At 53.2% G+C, this 16,325-nt stretch overlaps 1 protein-coding gene across 1 annotated transcript in view; it reads right to left on the reverse strand.

Annotated features, from left to right (window-relative positions):
- The window catches only part of LOC140735216 (ankyrin-repeat and fibronectin type III domain-containing 1-like), a 422,525-nt gene that overhangs the window by 196,690 nt on the left and 209,510 nt on the right, over window positions 1-16,325 (reverse strand). The window contains 2 exon segments of the mRNA XM_073060001.1: window positions 6,565-6,759; window positions 7,310-7,520. Coding sequence (XP_072916102.1) covers window positions 6,565-6,759; window positions 7,310-7,520 — 406 coding nt within the window.

Here is a 16,325-nt window from a genome sequence, read left to right on the forward strand (position 1 = left end):
GTTAAAGGTGAAGGGGGGAAAGTTTAAAGGGAACATTAAGGGGGGGGCTTCTTCATACAGAGAGTGTTGGGAGTGTGGAATGAGCTGCCAGATGAAATGGTAAATGCAGGCTCACTTTTAACATTTAAGAAAAACTTGGACAGGTACGTGGATGAGAGGTGTATGGAGGGATATGGGCCGGGTGCAGTTCAGTGCACTAGGCAGAAAAATGGTTCGGCACAGCCAAGAAGGGCTAAAAGGCCTGTTTCTGTGCTGTAATGTTCTACGGTTCTATGGTCTCAAGGTGGACAAGTCACCTGGGATAGATGGACTACATCCCAGAGTCCTAAGAGAGGTGGCTGAAGAGATAACGGATGCATCGGTCATGATCTTTGAAGAATCACTTGATTCTAGCATGGTCCCAGAGGACTGGAAGATCGCAAATGTTACTCCACCCTTTAAAAATGGAGGAAGGCAAAAGAAAGGAAGTAATAGGCCAGTTAGACTAACCTCAGTGGTTGGGAAAGTGTTGGAGTCTATTATTAATGATGAGGTTTCGAGGTATTTGAAGACTAATGATAAAATAAGTCAAAGTCAGCATGGTTTCTGTAAAGGGAAATCTTGCCTGACAAATCTGTTAGAGTTCTTCGAGGAATGTGTGAATGTGTGGAGCAGGTTAAGACCTACAAGACCTACATAGCACCATCCAGAGACAGAGAAGCAGTTTCAGTGACAGGTTGCTATCGATGCAATGCTCCTCAGACAGGATGAAGAGATCATTACTCCCCAATGCCATTCGGCTTTACAATTCAACCGCCAGGAGTAAGATATGTTAAAGTGCCGGGGTTAGGACTCAATGTATTTAAGTAAACTACTTAAGAACTTTTTAAAGCTATTATTAATGCTATATAATTAATTATTAATTAATAAGTGTATGGGACATTGGAAAAAATGTTGAATTTCCCCATGGGGATGAATAAAGTATCTATCTATCTATCTATCTATCTAAGTAACAAGCAGGGTGGACAAAGGAGCAGGAGTGGATGTCATTTACTGGGATTTTCAGAAGGCGTTTGATAAGGTGCCACACATGAGGCTGCTTAACAAGATAAAATCCTGTGGCGTTGCAGGAAAGGTGCTGACATAGAGAGAGGAATAGCTAACAGGCAGGAGGCAGCAAGTGGGAATAAAGGGGGCCTTTTCTGGTTGGCTGCCAGTGACTAGTGGTGTTCCTCAGGGGTCAGTATTGGGAGGAAAGTTATCAGTTATCAGTTGCAGGAAAGACACTGGCATGGATAGAGGAATAGCTGGCTGGGCCAGGTGGACAGGACACAGCGGGCAGTGCCGGGTGGACAGGACACGTGGGGCAGGGCCGGGTGGACAGGACACGTGGGGCAGGGCCGGGTGGACAGGACACAGCGGGCAGGGCCGGGTGGACAGGACACAGCAGGCTGGGCCTGGTGGACAGGACACAGCGAGCAGTGCCGGGTGGACAGGACACGTGGGGCTGGGCCTGGTGGACAGGACACAGCGGGCAGGGCCGGGTGGACAGGACACGTGGGGCAGTGCCGGGTGGACAGGACTCATGGGGCAGGGCCGGGTGGACAGGACACAGCGGGCAGGGCCGGGTGGACAGGACACGTGGGGCAGGGCCGGGTGGACAGGACACGTGGGGCAGTGCCGGGTGGACAGGACACAGCGGGCAGGGCCGGGTGGACAGGACACAGCGGGCAGTGCCGGGTGGACAGGACACGTGGGGCTGGGCCAGGTGGACAGGACACGTGGGGCAGCGCCGGGTGGACAGGACACAGCGGGCAGGGCCGGGTGGACAGGACACGTGGGGCAGGGCCGGGTGGACAGGACACAGCGGGCAGGGCCGGGTGGACAGGACACGTGGGGCAGGGCCGGGTGGACAGGACACGTGGGGCTGGGCCAGGTGGACAGGACACGTGGGGGCAGCGCTGGGTGGACAGGACACAGCGGGCAGGGCCGGGTGGACAGGACACGTGGGGCAGTGCCGGGTGGACAGGACACAGCGGGCAGTGCCGGGTGGACAGGACACAGCGGGCAGGGCCGGGTGGACAGGACACGTGGGGCAGGGCCGGGTGGACAGGACACATGGGGCAGGGCCGGGTGGACAGGACACGTGGGGCAGGGCCGGGTGGACAGGACACGTGGGGCAGGGCCGGGTGGACAGGACACGTGGGGCTGGGCCGGGTGGACAGGACACGTGGGGCAGGGCCGGGTGGACAGGACACGTGGGGCAGGGCCGGGTGGACAGGACACGTGGGGCTGGGCCGGGTGGACAGGACACAGTGGGCAGGTCCGGGTGGACAGGACACGTGGGGCAGGGCCGGGTGGACAGGACACGTGGGGCAGGGCCGGGTGGACAGGACACGTGGGGCTGGGCCGGGTGGACAGGACACGTGGGGCTGGGCCGGGTGGACAGGACACAGTGGGCAGGTCCGGGTGGACAGGACACGTGGGGCAGGGCCGGGTGGACAGGACACGTGGGGCAGGGCCGGGTGGACAGGACACAGTGGGCAGGTCCGGGTGGACAGGACACGTGGGGCAGGGCCGGGTGGACAGGACACGTGGGGCAGGGCCGGGTGGACAGGACACGTGGGGCAGGGCCGGGTGGACAGGACACGTGGGGCAGGGCCGGGTGGACAGGACACAGCGGGCAGGGCCGGGTGGACAGGACACAGTGGGCAGGGCTGAGTGACAGGACACAGTGGGCAGGGCCGGGTGGACAGGACTCACTGGGCAGGGCTGAGTGACAGGACACAGTGGGCAGGGCCGGGTGGACAGGACACAGCGGGCAGGGCTGAGTGACAGGACACAGTGGGCAGGGCCGGGTGGACAGGACTCACTGGGCAGGGCTGAGTGACAGGACACAGTGGGCAGGGCCGGGTGGACAGGACACGTGGGGCAGGGCCGGGTGGACAGGACACGTGGGGCAGTGCCGGGTGGACAGGACACGTGGGGCTGGGCCGGGTGGACAGGACACAGCGGGCAGGGCCGGGTGGACAGGACACAGTTGGCAGGGCCGGGTGGACAGGACACAGCGGGCAGGGCCGGGTGGACAGGACACATGGGGCAGGGCCGGGTGGACAGGACACATGGGGCAGTGCCGGGTGGACAGGACACGTGGGGCAGTGCCGGGTGGACAGGACACAGCGGGCAGTGCCGGGTGGACAGGACACAGCGGGCAGGGCCGGGTGGACAGGACACGTGGGGCAGGGCCGGGTGGACAGGACACATGGGGCAGGGCCGGGTGGACAGGACACGTGGGGCTGGGCCGGGTGGACAGGACACGTGGGGCAGGGCCGGGAGGACAGGACACAGCGGGCAGTGCCGGGTGGACAGGACACGTGGGGCAGGGCCGGGTGGACAGGACACGTGGGGCTGGGCCGGGTGGACAGGACACAGCGGGCAGGGCCGGGTGGACAGGACACAGCAGGCTGGGCCTGGTGGACAGGACACAGCGGGCAGTGCCGGGTGGACAGGACACGTGGGGCTGGGCCTGGTGGACAGGACACAGCGGGCAGGGCCGGGTGGACAGGACACGTGGGGCAGTGCCGGTTGGACAGGACTCATGGGGCAGGGCCGGGTGGACAGGACACAGCGGGCAGGGCCGGGTGGACAGGACACGTGGGGCAGGGCCGGGTGGACAGGACACGTGGGGCAGGGCCGGGTGGACAGGACACGTGGGGCAGTGCCGGGTGGACAGGACACAGCGGGCAGGGCCGGGTGGACAGGACACAGCGGGCAGTGCCGGGTGGACAGGACACGTGGGGCAGGGCCGGGTGGACAGGACACATGGGGCAGGGCCGGGTGGACAGGACACGTGGGGCAGGGCCGGGTGGACAGGACACGTGGGGCTGGGCCGGGTGGACAGGACACGTGGGGCAGGGCCGGGTGGACAGGACACGTGGGGCAGGGCCGGGTGGACAGGACACGTGGGGCTGGGCCGGGTGGACAGGACACAGTGGGCAGGTCCGGGTGGACAGGACACGTGGGGCAGTGCCGGGTGGACATGACACAGCGGGCAGGGCCGGGTGGACAGGACACAGTGGGCAGGGCCGGGTGGACAGGACACAGTGGGCAGGGCTGAGTGACAGGACACAGTGGGCAGGGCCGGGTGGACAGGACTCACTGGGCAGGGCTGAGTGACAGGACACAGTGGGCAGGGCCGGGTGGACAGGACACAGCGGGCAGGGCTGAGTGACAGGACACAGTGGGCAGGGCCGGGTGGACAGGACTCACTGGGCAGGGCTGAGTGACAGGACACAGTGGGCAGGGCCGGGTGGACAGGACACAGTGGGCAGGGCCGGGTGGACAGGACACGTGGGGCAGGGCCGGGTGGACAGGACACGTGGGGCAGTGCCGGGTGGACAGGACACGTGGGGCAGTGCCGGGTGGACAGGACACGTGGGGCTGGGCCGGGTGGACAGGACACAGCGGGCAGGGCCGGGTGGACAGGACACAGTTGGCAGGGCCGGGTGGACAGGACACAGCGGGCAGGGCCGGGTGGACAGGACACATGGGGCAGGGCCGGGTGGACAGGACACAGCGGGCAGTGCCGGGTGGACAGGACACAGCGGGCAGGGCCGGGTGGACAGGACACGTGGGGCAGGGCCGGGTGGACAGGACACATGGGGCAGGGCCGGGTGGACAGGACACGTGGGGCTGGGCCGGGTGGACAGGACACGTGGGGCAGGGCCGGGTGGACAGGACACAGCGGGCAGTGCCGGGTGGACAGGACACATGGGGCAGGGCCGGGTGGACAGGACACGTGGGGCTGGGCCGGGTGGACAGGACACAGTGGGCAGGTCCGGGTGGACAGGACACGTGGGGCAGTGCCGGGTGGACAGGACACAGCGGGCAGGGCCGGGTGGACAGGACACATGGGGCAGGGCTGAGTGACAGGACACAGTGGGCAGGGCCGGGTGGACAGGACACAGCGGGCAGGGCCGGGTGGACAGGACACGTGGGGCAGTGCCGGGTGGACAGGACACAGTGGGCAGGTCCGGGTGGACAGGACACAGTTGGCAGGGCCGGGTGGACAGGACACAGCGGGCAGGGCCGGGTGGACAGGACACATGGGGCAGGGCCGGGTGGACAGGACACAGCGGGCAGTGCCGGGTGGACAGGACACAGCGGGCAGGGCCGGGTGGACAGGACACGTGGGGCAGGGCCGGGTGGACAGGACACATGGGGCAGGGCCGGGTGGACAGGACACGTGGGGCTGGGCCGGGTGGACAGGACACGTGGGGCAGGGCCGGGTGGACAGGACACAGCGGGCAGTGCCGGGTGGACAGGACACGTGGGGCAGGGCCGGGTGGACAGGACACGTGGGGCTGGGCCGGGTGGACAGGACACAGTGGGCAGGTCCGGGTGGACAGGACACGTGGGGCAGTGCCGGGTGGACAGGACACAGCGGGCAGGGCCGGGTGGACAGGACACATGGGGCAGGGCTGAGTGACAGGACACAGTGGGCAGGGCCGGGTGGACAGGACACAGCGGGCAGGGCTGAGTGACAGGACACAGTGGGCAGGGCCGGGTGGACAGGACTCACTGGGCAGGGCTGAGTGACAGGACACAGTGGGCAGGGCCGGGTGGACAGGACTCACTGGGCAGGGCTGAGTGACAGGACACAGTGGGCAGGGCCGGGTGGACAGGACTCACTGGGCAGGGCTGAGTGACAGGACACAGCGGGCAGGGCCGGGTGGACAGGACACGTGGGGCAGGGCCGGGTGGACAGGACACGTGGGGCTGGGCCGGGTGGACAGGACACGTGGGGCAGGGCCGGGTGGACAGGACACAGCGGGCAAGGCCGGGTGGACAGGACACGTGGGGCAGGGCCGGGTGGACAGGACACGTGGGGCTGGGCCGGGTGGACAGGACACAGTGGGCAGGTCCGGGTGGACAGGACACGTGGGGCAGTGCCGGGTGGACAGGACACATGGGGCAGTGCTGAGTGACAGGACACAGTGGGCAGGGCCGGGTGGACAGGACACAGCGGGCAGGGCTGAGTGACAGGACACAGTGGGCAGGGCCGGGTGGACAGGACTCACTGGGCAGGGCTGAGTGACAGGACACAGTGGGCAGGGCCGGGTGGACAGGACTCACTGGGCAGGGCTGAGTGACAGGACACAGTGGGCAGGGCCGGGTGGACAGGACTCACTGGGCAGGGCTGAGTGACAGGACACAGTGGGCAGGGCCGGGTGGACAGGACTCACTGGGCAGGGCTGAGTGACAGGACACAGCGGGCAGGGGCCGGGTGGACAGGACACAGCGGGCAGGGCCGGGTGGACAGGACACAGCGGGCAGGGCCGGGTGGACAGGACTCACTGGGCAGGGCCGGGTGGACAGGACACAGCGGGCAGGGCCGGGTGGACAGGACTCGGCGGGCAGGGCCAGGTGGACAGGACACATGGGGCAGCGCTGAGTGACAGGACTCTTGACGGCAGTGACGAATGAGCAGGCGGTGATGTATGATCTGGGATAGAGAGGACAGCTGGTGATGTCACAGGAAGTGCAGAAGAAAGCTGGTGATTGCAGTTTGTGCCTGAAACTCACGTGCATGTTCAAAGCCCCTTTTCATCCGTTTGAAGAGACGGTTCTGCCACTCCCAGGTTTTCAGCTGCCTCTCCTTCTCAGCATGGTCTGAACCCGCAGCCTCACTCACCACCTGTGTCGACAACTCACTGACACGCTGCTCTGATTCATGCACAAGTGTAGCCAGGTGTGCAGCCCGACTTTCCAAACTGACAACTGAATGGAGAACCAGCAGTTAGTTACAGAGCACCTCTCAATACCGGCCATACACAACCATTCCCAACATCACTCCCCCAGGATCTCCACTGTGGGCCATCCTGGAGACAACCCAATCACTCTGGCAGTTAGTTATAGAGAACGTGCCAACACTGGCCACACAAAACTTCTCAATATCACTCCCCTAATCATTTCCAGATCAAGCCCCCTCTACACCATCCCATCACAACCCCTCCCCGCAGTCAGATGCAGGTGAAGCTCCTCCCACACTGTTCTATCACACACTCCCGGGGTCAGGCACGGAGTGAAGCTCCCTCCACACTGTCCTATCACATACACCCAGGGATCCCTGTCCCTCACCCAATGGTACAGAGACTGACACTCCTCACACACCTGCACACCCTGAATAGGAACAACATAATGTGCTTTCACTCTGAGCCTTCTCACTCTGGCACAGTACAGGAGCCTGATACTATCTACCTGGAGACAGTGGCCTCCCCCTTGTACAAGTGTACATGAAGCAGGGTGTTGTGTGATCAGTGGAACTTACAGTGTGGGCTCTCCTTGGCTCCAGCCTGCAGAAGCAGCTTTGCCATGGGCACGTTGTTGGTCATGATGGCAATGTCCAGAGGCATCAGCCCCTCGCTGTTGGGGGTGTTGAGGTCCAGCTCCTCTGTCGTATACAGGTTGAGTAACATCTGCACAGCGTCCAGGTCTTGCTGTTCCACCGCTTCAAAGACTGCCTCATTGCCTTGGAAATTCTGCAGAACCATACATACATTACCCTCTGGTCAAGATGAGCCCAGTGAACAGGCCGATGGAAAGCCATCCTACTGGATTAGGACATTGGGAGGTGTGTATCCACCTCATTATCAGGTCAGCAGAAAAGGTCATTGTCTGCAGTCTATGCCAAACAGGCAGGAAAAAACATTGCAAACACTACCCACACTGTAAACTGCCCTTTCCAAAAACTTCCTCCTGGTAAGCTATAGGGCTATTAAAACAATAACTTTACACTATCTTGAAGTTTCTTTCCCCAGGCAGTTAATCTTATCAACCATTCTAATTAGCCCATCCCCCCATTGATTACCCCTGTGACTGCACAGCATTTTGAACCACTGTTTACATTGGAAATACATGCTGATATTTATGTCTTTGTGCACATTTCATTCTCTATCCATATTTTAACCTTTAACTATATGTTTTATATATAGTGGATTCCGATTAATTGGGCCATCAGTTAATGGGGGCAGCCACTTATTTGGAGCAACTCTTAAAGAACAATAAGTATTCAAAAAAATACCATTCATTTATTTGCGACACTACGCTGTTTAACTAGGACAGGAACAACACACACAAAATGCTGGAGGAACTCAGCAGGCCAGGCAGCTTCTATGGAAAAAAGTATAGTTGGTGTTTCAGGCTGAAAAATTTCTAAAGCATTGTATGAAGGCAGTCCATTATCTATACTCGGTGTCTGTGCTAATTTTGTTCACTTACAGTTAATTAAAAGATCGTAATGGTACAGTGGACGAATTCCTCTGTTGATAACTTTTAGGAACAAATATACAGTCTATCGTACTGATAATGTTCTAATTTGTTCTGTATTTCATTTAAAAACATAATTTGTTACTCGGTTAAATGGTAATTTGTCTTTTTTATACTTTTGTATCTATTTCCATTTGGCTAAGTGGGGCAGCTGTTTAATTTGGCCAAAATGTACTGGTCCCAATGTGTCCCAAATAACTGGAATCCACTGTACTTCTTTATAGTTGTTGAATGTTGTTTTTTTGCTGCACGTCACACAAACACACCACAGCAAATTCCTGATGTATGGGGAATAAAGTTGATTCTTGATCATTAATCCTACAAAAAGTGGTGGATACAGCCCAATCCATCATGGGTAAAGCACATCGACATGAAATGCTGTTGTGGGAAAGTAGTATCTATTGTCTATTAGAGTTAGATGGAGCACTTAAAGATAGCGGAGTCAAGGGATACAGAGAAGGCAGGAACAGGGTACTGATTGTGGATGATCAGCCATGATCACATTGAATGGCGGTGCTGGCTCAAAGGGCCGAATGGCCTACTCCTGCACCTGTTGTCTATTGCCTATTGTATCCATCATCAGAAACTCCCACCACCCAAGATATGCTCTCTTCTCACTGCTGCCATCAGGAAGAACATACAGGAGCCTCAGGGCCCACACCACCAGGTTCAGCAACAGTTGTTACCATTCAATCATCAGGCTCTTGAATGAAAGTGGATAACTTCACCCAACTTAACTCACTCCATCACTGAACTGGACTCAAGGACTTTTCATTTCATGTTTTCGATATTTATTGTTTGTTTATCTGCACAGTTGTTGTCTTTTGCACACTCATTATCCTGTTTGTGATTTTTCACTGATTTTATTGTATTTCTTATATATACACTGAATGCCTGCAAGAAAATGAACTTTGATCATTGATCACATTACCATTAGCTCTGCTCATTCAGAGGCAGTGATCTGACGTGGCCTCTCCATGTTCTGGCATTGGCTACTCCACCCTGGGCATTTCACCACAAACACTGGTGGGGTTGTGGACAGTCAGGGAGTTGTCAAACTATTCAGCAGGTAATAGATCAACTGGGAATGTGGACAGAGAGACAGGGGTGTATCTACGGAAAATAGCACCTACAGCAAGCACTGAAATTACACCCTTGTCCAAACATCTTACAACCATATAACAATTACAGCACAGAAACAGGCCATCTCGGCCCTTCTAGTCCATGCTGAACGCTTGCTCTCACCTAGTCCCACCGACCTGCACTCAGCCCATAACCCTCCATTCCTTCCCTGTCCATATACCTATCCAATTTTTTTTTAAATGACAAAATCGAACCTGCCTCTACCACTTCTAAAGGAAGCTTGTTCCACACAGCTACCACTCTCTAAGTAAAGAAGTTCCCCCTCATGTTACCCCTAAACTTTTGCCCCTTAACTCTCAACTCCTCTTGTTTGAATCTCCCCTATTCTCAATGGAAAAAGCCTATCCACGTCAACTCTATCTATCCCCCTCATAATTTTAAATACCTCTATCAAGTCCCCCCTCAACCTTCTATGCTCAAAAGAATAAAGACCTAACTTGTTCAACCTTTCTCTGTAACTTAGGTGCTGAAACCCAAGTAACATTCTAGTACTCTCTCTATTTTGTTGACACCTTTCCTATAATTTGGTGACCAGAACTGTACACAATCTTTTAGATAACTTTACCATACTATCAGCTCAAAAATACAAGTCAAGCTCGTTAATCTTTTAATTAACAAATTATGGCACTACATGGAAATTATAACTGCACCTTCCGTGCTTTCACTGATGCAAATTGGTCTATGATGAGATCAAAGTCAGTTTTTTCAGTTTCTTCTCTTTCTACACTCAGCAGAGCAAGATCACAGAGTCTGCCTTGACCCATGGAGGCTCTCAAATACGAAAGTATTAGTTTTAACTTGCTGAATGATCTCTCACTGCTGGCGATGGAAACTGCGATGGTTAGCATTATCTGAATAGCAATGTGAAGATTGGGGAAGACGCTCTCATCTCCATATTGAACAATAAATTCAAGAAGCTCTTCAGGTCTTGATATTTTCATGTTGACCCATCTTGATATCAACATTCTGCAATCCAAAATTTCTTCATATAGCTGCTGTCCATCAACATCAGCGCTGTACAATTCGCCCAAGTTTTTGCACTTCTTCTTTAGGTCATTACTCTCGGTGCCGTAACTGTCTCTCGACATCGAGAACGAACCCAAACTTGGCGTCAGTGTTGTGCAAACGAGCAAACTAGTCCATTTCTCTGTGAAGACGGTCGAGTGTTCCCTTCATGGCTCTTTCCATTTCCTCCCTAGCTGTCTCTTGAGTTCTCATCAGCCATTTGTTTCTTTTGGCTCTGACGTCTTTCAACTTCAATATTTCATTCTTTACAGAGACCGACTCCTTCTTCAAGTGACTCACTGACCAACACTTCTCTTTCATCATAAAAATGATCTCAGAGGGCTTTCAAATCCAGGGCAACATCGTGGAATTTCATGCTCGGAGCCTCTTCTGAATACGGTCAATGAGAATGAGTACTTTCTTCCAAAATCCTAGCAAAATCAGAAAATCGTAACTCAACATGTGGTTGTACAGCTGCCTTGCATCACTTCTTGTTTCACTAGTCTCGCTTTCATTGTCTAACATGCCCTGGAGAACTTGAATTATCTCCTCAAGGTATTTGTTGACGGGCTTCACTGCTTCTGTCCTTGCACTGCACCTGGTTTCGGACTCTGACTTAACAACCACAGGCTCGGCGTTTTTGAGTTTTTCCAGCGCTGTGTTGAATGAGAGAAAAACACATAGAGAGCTTCAATGGTTCCAAAAAAATCGTGACCATCATTGTATCCTGTTAGGCTGCATGTACACCCAAGTTGAGTGAGTGATTGTCGCAATTCACAAACACTGCCAGGTTGTTTTTCTCACTTATTCTTTGATGAACACCACTTCTGTGTCCAGCCATCACAGCAGCGTTGCCATAGCACTGTGGCCGACAATCTTGTAGCTCCATTTCGTCCTTCTCTAGCTGTTTCAAGATGTCTTCAGCCAAGCTCTCGGCATCCTTCCGGCTTAGCTGGATAAAACCAAGGAAGGACTCTCTAACACGGACTGGTTTCCTCTCAAAATCATCTTCCACATACCTCACTACCTCTGACATCTGCTCACGGTGTGCCTGATCAGGAGTCGAGTCGAACATGAGACTATAGTACTTGGCTTTACGAATGCTCCTCAGTAAACTCTGGCGAACAGTGGATGCCATCATGTGGATGAATACGTTCTGTACACCTGGATAAAGGTAAGACATGGATCCAGGATGACTTTCCAAATGAGTGAGGTGTTCTTTTATGACAGGGTCAAAGATGGCCAGTAGTTTCAGTAAGCTAAGGAATTTCCCAGACTGGAGTCATCGTCCAGCTGAAGTGACTCCTCGTGTCCTCACAAAGCCAGGTTCTGAGTCACAAAGAATTTTATGCAGTGAAGGATTCTCGTCAAGATATCACGCCACTTCTGCTTTTCCTTCTCAATCTGTGACTGAAATACTGCGTCAATAACTCCTCTGTTTCCAGCTAAATGTCTTTCCATTTCTTTCCACTGTGTGAAGCATTCCCGATGATTCTTGGCATTTTCATAAACACTAATCCTTTCAGGTGCTTTCCACTGATTGAATCCACTTTCCTGCTCCAATGAGGATTGATGGTCTGACCGGGAATAGAGAAGACAACAGATACAAAATGCAGACTTTTTAGAAGGGGAATAGACCAGCCATGAGCGAGTCACTTCCTCACCACGACCATTTCCCAATTTCCTCTTGAACCAAGTTTTTTTCATTGTGCGGTTATTTGTTGGTAGGAAAGGCCCCTCACTGTTCTGAAAGTACTTCGAGCCCAGCTTTATTATTTCTGTTCTCAACGCGTCAGGCAGAATTGCTTTTCCAGTATCCTTGTCGAACTTCAGAAGTCCAATGTCATGCTGTTCAATCACTTCTGGTATGACAGTTCGAGGCTCTTTGACACCATCCAGTTCACTAGGTTCAGTGTTGTCAGGTTCAGTCTCATCATGTAAAATTTCATCAATAAACTCAACATCACCACCACCACTGTCTTCCCCTCCTGTCATGTCCACGTTCTTCTGTGGCAGCTTTACTCTTAATCTTGTCATACTCGGATTTAGATCATAGAACATAGAAAACCTACAGCACAATACAGGCCCTTTGGCCCACAAAGTTGTACTGAACATGTCCCTACCTTAGAAATTACGAGGCTTACCTATAGCCCTCTATTTCACTAAGCTGCACAAACCTATCTAGAAGTCTCTTAAAAGACCCTATCGTATCCGCCCCCACCACCATTGCCGGCAGCCCATTCCATGCACTTACCAGTCTCTGAGTAAAAAACTTCCTCCTGACATCTCCTCTGTACCTACTCCACAGCACCTTAAACCTGTAACACACACAAAATGCCTGTGGAACGCAGCAGGCCAGGGAGTATCTATAGGAAGAAGTACTGTTGACGTTTCAGGTGTGGCAACCATTTCAGCACTGGGAAAAAGCCTCTGACTATCCACACGATCAATGCCTCTCATCACCTTGTACACCTCTATCAGGTCACCTCTCATCCTCCTTCGCTCCAAGGAGAAAAGGCCGAGTTCACTCAACCTATTCTCACAAGGCATGCTCCCCAATCCAGGCAACATCCTCGTAAATCTCCTCTGCACCCTTTCTATGGCTTCCACATCCTTCCTGTAGTGAGGTGACCAGAACTGAGCACAGTACTCCAAGTGGGGTCTGACCAGGGTCTTATATAGCTGCAACATTACCTATCAGCTCCTAAGTTCAATTCCACAATTGATAAAGGCCGATACACCATATGCCTTCTTAACCACAGAGTCAACCTGTGCAGCTGCTTTGAGCATCCTATGGACTCGGACCCCAAGATCCCTCTGATCCTCCACACTGCCAAGAGTCTTACTTTCTCAATAAGCCTTGCATGGAGTACCTTATCAAATGCCTTGCTGAAATCCATATACACTACATCTACTGCTCTTCCTTCATCAATGTGTTTAGTCACATCCTCAAAAAAATTCAATCAGGCTCATAAGGCATGACCTGCTCTTGACAAAGCCATGCTGATTACTCCTAATCATATTATACCTCTCAAAATGTTCATAAATCCTGCCTCTCAGGATCTTCTCCATCAACTTACTGAGGTAAAACTCACTGGTCTATAATTTCCTGGGCTATCTCTACTCCATTTCTTGAATAAAGGAACAACATCTGCAACCCTCCAATCCTCCGGAACCTCCTCCGTCCCCATTGATGATGCAAAGATCATCGCCAGAGGCCCAGCAATCACTTCCCTCGCCTCCCACAGTAGCCTGAGGTACATTTCATCGGGTTCCGGCGACTTATCCAACTTGATGCTTTCCAAAATCTCAAGCACATCCTCTTTCTTAATATCTACATGCTCAAGTCTGCTGCAAGTCATCACTACAATCACCAAGATCCTTTCCCAAAGTGAATACTGAAGTAAAGTATTCATTAAGTACCTCTGCTATTTCCTCCGGTTCCATACACACTTTCCCACTGTCACACTTGATAGGTTCTATTCTTTCACATCTTATCATAGAAACATAGAAAATAGGTGCAGGAGTAGGCCATTCAGCCCTTCGAGCCTGCACCGCCATTCAGTATGATCATGGCTGATCATCCAACTCAAAACCCTGTACCTGCTTTCTCTCCATACCCCCTGATCCCTTTAGCCACAAGGGCCATATCTAACTTTCTCTTAAATATAGCCAATGAACCGGCCTCAACTGTTTCCTGTGGCAGAGAATTCCACAGATTCACCACTCTCTGTGTGAAGAAGTTTTTCCTCACCTCGATTATCCTCTTGCTCTTCACATACTTGTAGAATGCCTTGGGGTTTTCCTTAATTCTGCCCGCCAAGGCCTTCTCATGGACACTTCTGGCTCTCCTAATTTCCTTCTTAAGCTTCTTCCTAGTAGCTTTATAATCTTCTAGATCTCTAACATTACCTAGCTCTCTGAACCTTTTGTAAGTTTTTCTTTTCTTCTTGACTAGAGTTATTACAGCCTTTGTACACCATGGTTCCTGTACCCTACCATAACTTCCCTGTCTCATCAGAACGTACCTATACAGAGCTCTACATAAATATCCCCTGAATATTTGCCACATTTCTTCCGTACTTTTCCCTGAGAACATCTGTTTCCAATTTAAGCCTCCAGTTTCCTGCCTGATTGCCTTATAATTCCCTTTACTCCAATTAAACACTTTTCTAACTTGTCTGTTCCTATCTCTCTCCAATGCTATTGTAAAGGAGATAGAATTATGATCACTATCTCCAAAATGCTTTCCCACTGAGAGAGTTGACACCTGACCAGGTTCATTTCCCAATACCAAATCAAGTACAGCCTCTCCTCTTGTAGGCTTATCTACATACTGTGTCAAGAAACCTTCCTGAACACACCTAACAAACTCCACCCCAACTAAACCCCTTGCTCTAGGGAGATGCCAATTGATATTTGGGAAATTAAAATGTCCCATCACAACAACTCTGTTATTATTACACCTTTCCAGGATCTGTTTCCCTATCTGCTCCTCGAAATCCCTGTTACCATTGGGCAGCCTATAAAAAGCACCCAGTAAAGTTATTGACCCCTTCCTGTTCCTAACCTCCACCAACAGAGACTCCGTAGACAATCCCTCCATGGTGTCAACCTTTTCTGTAGCCGTGACACTATCTCTCATCAACAGTGCCACATCCCCATCTCTTTTGCCTCCCTCCCTCTCCTTTCTGAAATATCTAAAACCCAGCACTTGAAGTAACCATTCCTGTCCCTGAACCATCCAAGTCTCTGTAATGGCCACCACATCATAAATCCAAGTACTGATCCACGCTCTAAGCTCATCTGCTTTGTTCCCAACACTCCTTGCGTTAAAATAGACACATCTCAAGCCTTCGGTTTGAGCACGTCCCTTCTCTATCACTTGCCTATTCTCCCTCTCGCACTGTCTACAATCTTTCTCTTTTTGTGAGCCAACCTTCTCTTCCCAAGTCTCTTCAGCTCAGTTCCCATCCCCCAACAATTCTAGTTTAAACTCTCCCCAGTAGCCTTAGCAAACCTGCCCGCTAGGATATTGGTCCCCCTGGGATTCAAGTGCAACCCATCCTTTTTGTACAGGTCACACCTGCCCCAAAAGAGGTCCCAATGAACCAGAAATCTGAATCCCTGTCCCCTCTCCAATCCCTCAGCCATGCATTTATCCTTCACCTCATTCTATTCCTATACTCACTGTCACGTGGCACAGGTAGTAACCCTGAGATGACTACTTTTGTGGTCCTGCTCCTCAACTTCCTTCCTAACTCCCTGTAGTCTTTTTTTCAGGACCTCTTCCTTTTCCTACTTATGTCGTTGGTACCATTATGTACCACAACCTCTGGCTGTTCTCCCTCCCACTGCAGGATATCTTGAACGCAATCTGAAACATCCCAGACCCTAGCATGTGGGAGGCAAACTACCATCCGAGTTTCTTTCCTGCGTCCACAGAATCGCCTGTCTGACCCCCTAACTATAGTGTCCCCTATCACTACTGCCTTTCTCTTCCTTTCCCTCCCCTTGCCACTGCCACTTCCCCCAGGTATGCTGTCTCCCACAACAGTACTCAAACAGGAGTACTTATCATCAAGGGGTACAGCCACGGGGGTACAGCCACGGGGGTACTCTCTAGTACCTGACTCTTCCCCTTCCCCCCCCTGACTGTGACCCACCTGTCTGTCCCCCATGGCCCTGGTGTGATCACCTGCCTGTAACTCCTTTCTATCACCTCCTCGCTCTCCCTAACCAGGCGAAGGTCACCGAGCTGCATCTCCAGTTCCCTAACTCGGTTCCATAGGAGCTACAGCTCGACACATCTGCTGCAGATATGGCCGTCCGGGAGGCTGGGAGACTCCAGGATCCCCACATCTGACACT

The sequence above is a fragment of the Hemitrygon akajei genome, chromosome 11, assembly GCF_048418815.1.
Source record: "Hemitrygon akajei chromosome 11, sHemAka1.3, whole genome shotgun sequence".
NCBI lineage: Eukaryota > Metazoa > Chordata > Chondrichthyes > Myliobatiformes > Dasyatidae > Hemitrygon > Hemitrygon akajei.